Raw genomic sequence first — 12,635 nt, 5'->3', positions numbered from 1 at the left:
TGTTGCTAAAAATGAAATGGGCAGTCTAAATATAGACCGGGAACTCTGGGGACCTCTAACAGGGTCGAGGATGCTAGGAAAGAAGGCACGAAAGAGAGGAGAGAGACTGAGAGGGAGAATTACCAGATCGATAGGTGGAAAGGAAGGACACTGTAAGAAAGGTGAGAAGACAGAAAAGAAAAAGAAATGGGGTGATGAAGGCGGGGACAGAGGATGATTGGATGACAGACAGGAAGTCAAGACAAGGAAGTGAGTGATTAAGGAAAAAAGTCAAGGAAGGAATGCTCGACCGCCCTCCCCCTTCCTGGCTAAAGTCTTTGCTTTGTCCTTATTCTCTTCCATCTTTTCATCTGGCGTTTCTCTCGCGCTTCCCACCTTCCTACCCTTTCAGGAAATAATAGAGCTCTAAACAAAACAACGCTAATATGTGGACACTACAACTTCATTTTTCTCTGCAGTCTGGTTGCTCTCTGTTCCTATATTGCCCCCCACAGGTTAGTATCGGTACTACAACTGACATTGTTATTGCGTGTAGTGTTGTTTTGTTTCCTCTTACATTTTCATAGAGAATCATAAAAATCATTTAGAATGACCAAATTCGGCATCCCGGAAGACGCAAAGAATGAAAGACAAGGAGAAAATTGAGGTAATTGACAATCCACATTCCATTGACGTTGTTTGAATGAGTCACAATCAAATTAGCTCATATGCGGCCACTTAGTTCACGTTGTCTTTGTGTCACGTGGAGGTTGGCACCAGCTCTCATCACACAAACACACTCACACATCCCCATCACACACACTTGAACATCATTAGACACACATGCAAGATAGAAGCTGTGCACAACTTCTCTATTCGGTGAAGGCAATCACTGAAGGACACACATGCACCCTCTTTGCCTCTCTCTCTCGCTCTCTTTCTCTCTCTCTCCCCCCCCTCTCGCTCGTTCTCTCTTTCTGACACGCATACACACATGCGTACACGCACACACTTTTTGAAGCCGAAGTGGCGGGCAGAAGCACATCCACTCCGCAGTGGCCGCTCCGGGTGGATCCAGGCAAGGCTGGTGGATATGAAGCTGGGCTGGAGATGAACGTACGGAGGGAGTGAGGACGAAGAAGAGCACCAAAACCCTACCAAGCCTCCCTGGTGCGTGCGTGTGCGCGCGCGTGTGCTCTCTTGGCAGCTGACGTGTGCGCACGACTCTGGTGGCAGGGTGAGTAATTCTTTTTCTCTAATGACCATATTGTGTGCGTGAGTGTGTGTCTTGGCAGTAATAACCCATGATGACGCCATTCCCATCCTGATTTATTGTCCTTTCCAAAACAACGTGCGTGTGCGCGTGCGTGCGCGTGTGATGCAGCGTGGCGCCCATGTTGTGTTAACGTGCGCACCATAAACGAGAGTAAGCATGTTTTCTCCGTGTGTGCCGATACACTCACGTGTACGCACGCCGCGTTGAGGATCTCCAAACTCCGCTTGAGAGTGCGTCTCGGTGCTGGGGGGGCGGGGGGGGAGACTTGGAACTGTCCTCATGCGCACGTCGGTGCTGCCATTAAAGGCGGCGCATATGCAATCGTGCACTTTTGCATGGCGTGTGGAGTTTCACTGCCAATTTGAGATTCCACCTTTTCCCTCAGAATTTCTCCGTAGAATTAGCTGAAAATTGACATGATGGGATGACATCACGGTATATCGTAACAGTCCCTACTTGCCCCAAGCAACGGTACGAGCCCAATTATGGAAAACCGTTGGAGCTTTTATTCCATTTCATTGATAACAACCTTAAAGTCCATTTACTTTTATCTCAAATATTTCCCCATTTAAACAAACAAAAACAAATTAAGCGTTAGAAAAAAATATAATGGAATAGATGTAACTAGCAAAGGTGATTCCCTCAATGCTAATGGAAAATACAATAGAAAGAAGCGATATGACTGTAATGCTGCTTGGTGCATCACAACATACAAGGAAATAAAACATGATGTCATCTGATTGGATGCTTAGCAAATGCTACGATCTCCCATTAGTCCCAAACAAATGACGGCGCTATTAATAAGAGCGAGTGAGCAACAAGCAGGAGCATAATAACGGGAGAATGCAACGGGGACCGATGCGCCTATAAAACAAACATACCAAACCAATTACTCTTCTCTAGCTCAGCTTGGGGCCAATTAAAAGCTCTGATATGATTGTGATCTATCGACAAAAATGATTCTGCTCACGTGTTTTAAGGCAGGAATTAAAGTCACTCTTTTGTAAAACAGTTAGTCCAGCGGTCAAGCAATCAGATTGTGTGCTTGCTACGTGCGAAAATCGATTAGCAGTAACTAAACACAAAAGTCCACATTTTGAAACAATTTCAAAACTTATTATGAGCTCTGTTTTACTTTTTAGGCCTTTATCGGGAGAAAAGTCAAGGTAGTTGAGGTCCCTAGCTGTATATAAAGACTTAAATCATTCATGTGTGCTGTGAGTCAATCAGAAGCGTCGTCGCCACAGGGCGGCCATTTTGAAACAGAGCTCGTTGATCATTCATAACATTACAATCGAAAGGCACATGGACTTTAAAATAAATGTAGATTGCTCAACAAAAGTCACAGATGTAGGTATTGACTCAAACAACTATAAAAAAAAAAAAATCTCAAATTCAAACATTCTGTCTGAATCATAGCCATGATGCGAAGGTGTGCAGGAACATCCATTTTCTGTACCGCTTTGTCCCCACGGGGGTCGCGGGCGTGCTGGAGCCTATCCCAGCTGTCATCGGGCAGTAGGTGGGGGACACCCTGAACTGGATGCCAGCCAATCACAAGGCACGCAGAGACGAACAACCATCCGCACTCGCATTCACACCTCGGGGCAATTTGGAGTGCTCAATTGGCTTACCAAGCATGTTTTTGGGATGTGGGAGGAAACCGGAGTGCCTGGAGAAAACCCACGCCAACACGGGGAGAACATGCAAACTCCACACAGGGAGGGCTGGAGGTGGAATCGAACCCGCACCCTCCTCACTGTGAGGCGGACGTGCTAACCAGAGTGTGCAGGAACAGTTAAACTATATTATTTTATAATATTTTTTAGATGGTTTGTATGGCATGGACTATTAACTACAGTGTCCAAGTCGTGAGTTCTGCTCCAGCTGTCACTTCACCTCTTCCATTTTTATGCATCATGGCCTCTTTCTGTCTTTACCGGTGAGACCACGAAGTGATGTCAGCCTGAAGATTGTGACACATTACAGAGATTGAAACATCTCCCCCCCTCCCCCATGTGGCTCTAATCTATCCAATTCAACCGTCTCATTTCTTTCTAGGCCAGAGAGAACTGGGGCCTTGTCTCAGAAGGCCTTCTTAACACATGTCCAACAGGGGAAGTGGTTTTATTTCCATCCACTCTCAATCTGGACTGCTCACTAGCGTGCTAGCAAGTGATGTCAATATTTTTGTCTCTGTTGTTGTGAGTGGTGTCTCACACCAGTGATGACAACAATCGATGGGACACATTTGCGACATCTTGATTGTTGTTGGGTTTTTTTTTATTAGGAAAGGCTATATCACTTTGCCTCTCGTTGTTCCGCCGTCACATCCCTCTGTCCTCGTGAACTTTCTATTTGTGCAAATGAGAATTTTGATGGTTTTGCCATCTCTCTACGAGCCTCTCATGCACGGCACCCCCTTGAAAATAATTCACTATTCCTCTCTAGATTGATCAAGAACTTGAGTGTCGTTTCTTTTCGCCGCGAGAAAGCGACAGACGGCCGCCGTGCTTGCAAACAAGAGGCCGTCCCGCGTGCACAGATGGGAAGATTAAAGGCATCTTGTGTTGGAATGTTTGCACAGCTCGGCAACATCAGCAGCAGATTAATTACTCGTCATCGGCGTGTGTAAGAACAACGCGAGGATCCTGTTTGCGAGCTAGCACGGCTAGCGTAAAAACGTCAAACCGCTGATAGCACGCACCGAGGTAAATAGCTTACGTGCACATTTCTCCCATGAGGCTTTAGTAAGATTTCATCCAAAAATAAAAATTACTATTATTAATTATAAGCAGACAAATCAAATAAGAAATAAAAAATTGTGATTAGAATCACTACAGCCATTTATACATTGGTAATTATAGTGAGCAACATTTTTTTGGGGAGAGAAAAAATATTCCATCCCCCGCATGTTTGCGGAGTGTTGCTGCTATTTTTGCAGTGTGTCGCTGCAGGTGATGTTCATGCACATGGACCTCACGCAGGCTCATCTTGTTGGAAAAACGATCTGTTAAATTCGCACGAGGACACATTGTCACGTTTTGAGATTTGACACCTGACAAGGAGATTAGGTTGAATGTACATTAATGTACATTTTATTTCAAATGTTGAAAAAAAAAAACATTTCAATTTATGAACGAGCCCCTTTTGCTCGCGCTCTGAATCAACCATACAATGAATGTACTTTTTATTTGCCATCCTGAATATGACTCTCAATAGTTGTATACACCGTAAAAAAAAAACCTCAAAATTTCTGTTGCTGAGAAAATCTTAGTTTTTTTAAACAACTCGTTGATGTTGCTTCCACATGGCTCCAATTTAGAACCACAATCAAACAAACGCCTGCCAGCCTCTTTCCAAAACGCGCAATAATATCTTCCAAATTCGCCTTTTGTTTAGTCAGCTGGAGCATCTCTCAGCTCACGCAATGACGCAATCAACTCAATCAAAGTAAAGGAGTAAGAGCTGACATGAAGCAGACGCTGCCCCGTTGCACATCCAGCCTGCGCTCGCAAATGAAAACGGACAGCAGGCTCTCAACAGTTTGTGTGCACTCTTTTCTGATTTCCTTTTGATTTCTATTAATATGAAGTCATCATGTGTTGGCTTGACGCTAACCTTTAACAGGATTGGTTGAGGAGGATGTGTGATGAGTTCATCTTTAGCTGTAACAAGGCGAGACAGGAGGATGCCCGCGGGCCGTGTGCATCCAAGTGTGCCTGCTTTAACCCCCTCCGCCCCCCCTCCACCCTCGCCTCCACCCCCACCGATCCTAACAACTTCCCTTACGTGACCCGCTCTAAATAAATGCGCACGCATCCACGAGTTTCCTCTCTGTGCCCTCCAGATGAGCTCGTGCAGCAGCCGTGCGTTGACCATCCTGTCCACAGTGTTCGGGGCCTGCGGGCTGCTGCTGGTAGGGGTGGCCGTGTCCACCGACTACTGGCTCATCATGGTGGAGGGTGTCATCCTGCAGCACAACCAGAGCATGGAGGTCAAGATGGCTCTGCATTCGGGCCTCTGGAGGGTCTGCTTCGTGGCTGGTAGGGATGGCACGTTGAATGAAGTCCATTGCACGCCACCAAAAATGGACATGAAGTGCAATATAAAAAATCTACACCCCCATCTTTAAATTCATTTAAAAAAAAAAAAGTGTTTGCTCCAGAAGATGAACACGAGGTGTTTTCTTATTTTATGATTGATCCAATTTTTTTTTCTGTGTACTTTTAGGAGCTGAAAATGGGAGATGTGTTGCATCAGAGTACTTCACTGAACCTGAGATTGAGATCACCACTGAAAACACTGCAAACATCCTTAGTGAGTACAGTAAAAAAAAAGAAAATTGTACATTTAAAGTTGTAAGGCCCCCTGCTGGCGGATTGCAAGTACTGCTCTTAGAACAGACGTCCTCTCGAGGAATTCAATTCAATGCACGAGAAGAACTGTCTTACAAGTTGTTGTTTTTCACTATTAGCTACTACGATCTTAAGTTGGACATCCAAAATATGGAATGAAAGCACATTCATGCTTTGGTGCCTCCACAGAGATGGTGCGCACAGCGACGCCTTTCCCGATGGTGTCGCTGCTCTTTGTCTTCACCGCCTTCGTCATCAGCAACATCGGACACATCCAGCCTCAGCGCACCATCCTGGCTTTTGTCTCAGGAATCTTCTTCATCCTCTCAGGTACCGCTCACATCCATCCCTGCCCTTCAACATTATCAATCGATTCGTTTGCCAAAGTATTTGCAGGGTGCTCACTTGGTTTGAGTTTGAGGCAGTAAAATTAAAAATGTTAGCTTGGATTTTTTTTGTAATGATTATGACAAAAAAAATCCTGATTGTAATTATGCACACAAACAAAGAAATCCACAGTGACAATGACGTTACTTACCCCTTACCTACTTGTCCCCAATACAGTACAGTTGAGTCATGTGATTTTTCTGCATTATTGTAGTTCAACCGCTTGAACGGCAGGTGGCGGTCACGGGCCCACTTGCTTCCTGTTGGCAGTGCACCGAACGGTGGCAGATTGCAGCTCTTGAGCTCCACTTGATGTGTTGCGGCACTGCGGTGCGCACAGTTACATCAAACTGCATCTCAGGCCTCGCTGATAAAAAGGATGAATGGGGGCAATCATTGTTGTTATGTCATATCATGACTCATTTGCAAATCAAGTTTTTTTTAATGCAATTGATTTTTTTTTTAGCTTCTCTCCTCATCAGCGAACAATGATCACTCGCGCTGTTCCACAAAGCTCCATTCTTGGAGCACTTCTATTGTCTGATCTCCATGCTGCCCTTTGCTCAGATTATGGAGGTCCAATTTTTCACCTCTCAAATTGAGGTGCATTTTAAGTTCATCTAAAAATGGCTGCAATAACACATTTGTGTGTGTTGCTCATTTTCCTGCTAAAAAGTAAATTTACATGTAAAAACCACAGTGGATCTGCAAAGCCTTTAAATATTGCAATGCAGCCTGAGATTACTCACGATGAAAGTATGCATCTTTCTATGAATATTGATTAGTCGACATCCGACATATGTTGCCTCTCCTGGAAGGACACATTGAGTGTTGCATGAGACACCCCCAGCCTCTCGTCACTTGCTTATGAAAACCGAGGTCACTTTTCAAACAGGTCTCATCCTTGTGTTGTGGTTGTTGTTGTTGTGGTTCCCGCGTGCAGGCCTGAGCCTGGTGGTGGGCCTGGTGCTCTACATCTCCAGCATCAATGACGAGGTGATGAACCGGCCCAGAGAACCTGAGCAGTTCTTCAACTATCACTACGGATGGTCCTTCGCCTTTGCCGCCTCCTCCTTCCTGCTCAAAGAGGTCAGTCTCACAAGATTGATACAAATATCATCATCATTTCATTTTGTCAAAATGACTTGTGGTATCAGTACTTGGTATCGGTATCTTTGTCCATTGTGTGCGTGTGCGCTTGGTGCAGTTTCATGTGCCTCCTTTGTTCTTGCGTCCTGCGATTTCCCTCCCTCCACTCCTCCCTTTATCCGCATCACTGTTTGCTGCAGTGTGCAGTGCAGTTTAGTGATGTCGTCCTTCTCAACTCCCGCTGCTCACTTGCTTTCCTTTTCAATCACATTTGCTGCATCAAGCACCGTCTTCTGTCACAAAGTCATAAAACATGCACAAAGCAGATGAGTGCTTGTTGGCAATCACATTTGGAGAGCTGTTTTGTTGTAGTGAGCAATAACACGCCACAACATTAGGAACACCAGCATAACGTACAAGAGTCAAAATGGGGGCTGATTCAAAAATTCAAGTCTGATACCTTTTTTTAATTAAGGTACAAACGGTTTGAATGTTTAAAGCTGCAATGTATCAACTAGCCCACTAGGTGGCAAACCAATACTGTAATTGAGGGATTTACAGCCTGGGCACATTCAAAGTATCCCAATCAATAAAATATGACGCAATAGTATTGTTTGAGTGGCACCTTTGTTTTCTGCACACATAAAGAATAGCATTAAAACTTCACCCACCTCTTGACATCTGCTTCCGTGTGCTTAGGGCGCAGGTGTGCTGTCCGTCTACCTGTTCATGAAGCGCTACGCCGAGGAAGAGATGTACCGCCCCCACCCGGCGCTCTACCGCCCCCGCTTGTCAGACAGCAGCGACTACAGCGGCCAGTTCCTCCACCCGGAGTCGTCCTGGCCGCCGCCCAAGCGAGGCCGCAGCACGTCGGAGGCCTCCAGCGACATCTCCATCCAGCTCAACCAGCCGCCGCCGCCCCCGCCCAAAGGCCAAGGGAAGGGGAGTCATGGCAACCCGCCTGCGTCCGGGTCCTCTTCCGGGGGGACCTACCCCAATCCCCTGCCCTCTGTCGGGTACCCCACACACAGCCTGCCCAGGTCGCATTCACCGCATCCCCAAGGCCAGGCCATGTCCATGGGTATGCCGCCCCCGCCTGTGCCCCCCCCTCACTACCACACGCACATGCACATGAGCGCCTCCCCCTGTTAGGAAAAGGCATAGACTCCTTTTTGTCATTTAGAGCAAACGTCCAGCCTGGATGAAAAGAAGTGCGACGCAAGGACGTAAGAACAAGATGACTCAACTTTTGTACAAAGCGTCCAAATTATCAGGAGAAGGGAAAAGTTGAGCATGTTATTAGCGGGTGGAATTATATTCTGGACGCGCAGGCGATCACATGACTGCGGACGCACAAACTTTTATATGTAGCGATTCGTGGACGCCGTGCGTACCTTTCTACAAAATTGGAATGTGATTTAATTATCAGTCACACTTCCGTTGCGGCGTGTAGCATTATGTTGCCAGTTAGTCAACAAGACGGTAGACGGTGAACATCTTGCGTGAATGTTGAATGCTAGCGGATTACCGTCCTAAATATCATCGATTTTATGTTTTGTATATTTATTGAAGTTCTTGTACATAGACTTGCACATTGGAATTCATAATCTTTTGATCAGAACGGGACACAAGAAAAAAGACAAAGGAGGACTGATGCTTTTGCCTTCTGCAATAGGCTGGCGATGACGTCATCAACATGCTCTCAATGCTTTAGAAATCATGTGGCGTCTTTCCCCCAGACATTTTACACCTCAGTCAAGTGGGCTACTGCGCATAAGTTGAAGGATGAAACGCCAAATGCTGATACTGATGGTTTACCCCCTCTACTGGCAACTTGGTGCATTGCACCTGAACTTGCTTTGTCGCTAGCAACTCGCTGCTGCAAGCAAATATTGCAGATATTCTTTAAAGGCCCATTTCAAGAGCTTTTCATTTAATTCATCAACATTTTCTGCTAATTCCATTTTGCATTGTCTTGAGTCAATCTTGCTTGAGAAGATTCTGGTGAGAGGAGAAATGGAAGCGCCACTCGCTCTGCCAGTCATCAGCACAAATGGAAACACAGGGTAGACGCCTTCTCAATCATCATTATTATCATACTCATAAAGCATGTAGCAAAAAGAACAAAACGCCTCCTTTAGAACTCACCAAGAAGAGAACTTTACGATATGCACAACTGGAACCTGTTCTTTTATTTTATGTCAAAGTGGAAAACTCTGAGAAGACTGAGAACCATAAATTGTTTTTCAGTGCTACTGGTAGAATTGAAACTTCCTTAAATTTTCAGTTTTGTGTTATTGTTTGTTTGTTTACAAAAGTTTGATAATTTCTCTGAAACGAGTTTCTTTTATTATCACTGTGATGTGATTGAAAGACAACAGGTGTGTCGTAATATGGAGGGAAAAAAATATTTATAAAAGGACAGCTATCATTATCAAGAAAACTTTCAGCTCAGAGTGTTCCGGATTTTTTCATGCATGCAGTTACACACTAGACCAAATTCAGCTCTCATCTCTTCCCGCTCAAAACTCCACTGTCATCATTCTGCTTGTGGATTTGATCTGACATCTTACCTCCTGTACAAATCCATTTTCATTTTTAACGTCTCAAAACATGTGCTCACCATTCAGTGCCTCTTAAAATTCTTTTTTTTTTCCCCCCGCTACTTTCCTTTCCAGACATCCTATAAAAAAAACTGTAGCTGTGCTTGCTTCTGCATTGTCTTCTCGACGTAAAAAAATGCTCTTATGGCCTACCTGATGCTGTACAATGCCAATGTTACATGAGTGAAAAGGGGAGTGGTGACACCTTCTGCAGCTGAACATCAATAAATCTTTAATCTTGGTGCGCCTTCTGAAATTCTTCTGAAAAAAATTTCCAAACATTTCAAAACCAATCATTTGAAAACACAAGCATTCTGAGAGGGTGTGCACACTTATGCAACCACATTATTTCACTCGTTTCTTCTGTACTTTTGCTCTCAAAAAGAAGTTTGGAGAATTTCTTTCACTTTTCAGGTCATAAAAAACAGGGGTGGGTAGACTTTCGATATTGATTTCACTGCGAGGCATTTTTGCCGCTGTTCTATCAGACAGTCAGACAATGTGACAATGTGCGCACTCGGCACTGCGGCCGTGACAAGAACGCAGCCTCGGGCCGAAATTGATCAGATGTTGCCTGTGTGCCTTCTTTTTGTCAGCACGTGTTGGCATGTGTGGCCGTCACTCGAAAACCGGACTTAAGTTTGCTATGTCAGCCTTTTGAAAAAAATATTTGTAGAATATCGCAGAAAATATTTTCAGCATTTACATAATTCCATTGGAAAAGATATCAAATCTTGTACGGAAGAAATAAGTTGATGTTGACTTCAATCCATTTTGGGACAGTTCAGTTGTATTTAACTTTGTTTTCAAACATTTCAATTCTGTTTCAATTTGAAACGTTCCCCACCACTGTTGCATGTTTTGTGTGAAAGACAAACAAATAAGCTTTTTTGTGACTTGTGACTCCTTTTTATGTATTTGTGTACCCTTTTCTTTTGCATGTGATTGTGACTTGCCTCCTTTTTTATTTTTATTTTTTGTGTACGTGTGTGTGTGTGTGTGTGTGTGTGTGTGTGTGTGTGTGTGTGTGTGTGTGTGTGTGTGTGTGTGTGTGTGTGTGTGTGTGTGTGTGTGTGTGTGTGTGTGTGTGTGTGTGTGTGTGTGTGTGCGTGTGTTTGTGCAGTGTGGAGTTGAGTGGAGCTCTCTTTTCACCATCGCCATTACTGCATGAAAGAGCTGTCACTCCGAATTAGCTCACTGTGGCTTCCTGTGTGTGTGTGCGTGTGTGTGCGTGTGTGTGTGTGTGTGTGTGTGTGTGTGTGTGTGTTTGCGCATTTTAAAGCTATTGAAGGTCATTGTCTGCTGGGTTTTGTGCAACCTAACTGTTTTGTGCGTCCATGTGCGTGTTCGTGTGTGTGTGTCCTGCAGCAGCTCAGCAAGTGGCTGCATTATCTTTTTTTTTTTTTAAGCTCATAGGGGTGACATAATTCAGCTTCCACCACCAACAGCACTGAAGTCATTAAGTGAATGCTTGCGATAGCCATGACCGATAAAGTTGGCCTGTTCTGATATGTCGCTATTGACTGTCACGCACCCGCGGAAGGGGAGACAGCTGCTCATGCAAGTCAGCAACTGGACAACGATTTATTTTTATTATTATAATTTAATTTGTATTGCTATTAAGAGTACGTAGTAGATTCATTTTGGAGGAGGATTTTTTTTCTCTTTTTTGTTTTGTTTATCAAAGATATTTTTTTGTTTTAGGAAGTTTTGGTTCTGTTTAAAAAAAATTATTTTCTTCTGTTGATAGGATAATTAAAAAAAAAAAATCTTTTTCATCGAACCACTGATGCATTGAAAATGACTGGCAGCAATGTGGATTCTGGAACAAAATATTTAGAGTCCGTTTCTATGACATGCAGCAAGAAAAATCCATGCTCAGTCAGTGACGTGAGGCTTACCCCCCCCCCCCCACACACACACCTTTTTCCCTCCCCTCATCTGTCTGCTTGCTCTCAAATGATATTTGAATGGACTTCCTAATGATCTGACCTTCCACCTCTTGTTTTATGACCCAGTTGCATCTGATCGGTATCCACGCCCCCCTCTATGACCCCTCCCCATGTACCGCCACCACCACCGCCATCATCATCATCACCATCATCATCATCATCTCCTCCCATCCTCTTGTGGTGTGCGACGTACGCGCGGAGAGGAGCGCTGACATCCCGCAGCATCTTGCAGGTAAGCCTCCATCCCTCCTGCAAGCTTTTCAGCCATTCCGATGGCAACGTGTGTTGGGGTGATTTTCCATTTATGCGTGTTTGCGTGTGATTTGCTGTCGATTGCCGATTGCTCTGCAGCTCGTCCACTCGCACGTTGACGCGCTCGCTCCAACTTAGCCCGTCGTGGCCAGAGTGCGAAAAACATGCCCGATGACATCATTTGAGGACTATTTACTATAGCGCTGGGACTATAATTAGCAGCGTCTATTATGCAAATGACGTCCTTATAATAGCTCATTGGTAGCCCTATCGCACCCCCCCCCGCCCCTCCCTCCTTTCCCCGTCGTCTACCTTCCTCCCTCCCTCCTTACATCCATGTGAACTAATGTCTTTAATATTTCGCATCTGTGCCACAATCGACAATTTGTAGAGGTCTCAATGTGATTTGTGTGCGCTGCCAGGCGTCCATTTTGCCCCCCGCCTCATTTCCCCCCCTCCACGAGTAGCCAGTGCAGGCTGGGCGATGATGCATGTGTGTGTGTGGCTGATCTGTTAATGAATGCACCGCAGTCTGCATCACTATACACTAGCTTGGCACGCGGCTATATGTGCACATAGACACACACACCAAGCCCTCCCCCGCAGGGCGTCATGTTGACGATGACCCACATGATGTTCATCTGAGGCATGTTTGTCCAATAAGAAAAAAAAAAGTCTCCGCCGTTTGCACCGATTCATCATGTAGTTTTCATGAAAGCACGTGCAGAGAGGAAGGTGT

The 12,635-nt window shown here is 44.9% G+C and overlaps 1 protein-coding gene across 1 annotated transcript; it reads left to right on the top strand.

Annotated features, from left to right (window-relative positions):
• The first annotated feature begins 260 nt into the window (after positions 1-260).
• cacng7b (calcium channel, voltage-dependent, gamma subunit 7b) lies at positions 261-9,933 on the top strand. The gene is made up of 6 exons (XM_037273374.1): positions 261-1,216; positions 5,106-5,301; positions 5,489-5,575; positions 5,803-5,943; positions 6,944-7,089; positions 7,789-9,933. The coding sequence occupies exons 2-6, from the start codon at positions 5,106-5,108 to the stop codon at positions 8,239-8,241; spliced, it is 1,023 nt and encodes a 340-aa protein (XP_037129269.1). The 5' UTR covers positions 261-1,216; the 3' UTR covers positions 8,242-9,933.
• Positions 9,934-12,635: the final 2,702 nt, after the last annotated feature.

This window comes from Syngnathus acus, chromosome 16 (assembly GCF_901709675.1).
Source record: "Syngnathus acus chromosome 16, fSynAcu1.2, whole genome shotgun sequence".
NCBI classification, from domain to species: domain Eukaryota; kingdom Metazoa; phylum Chordata; class Actinopteri; order Syngnathiformes; family Syngnathidae; genus Syngnathus; species Syngnathus acus.
This window is presented reverse-complemented; position numbering and strand designations above follow the sequence as displayed.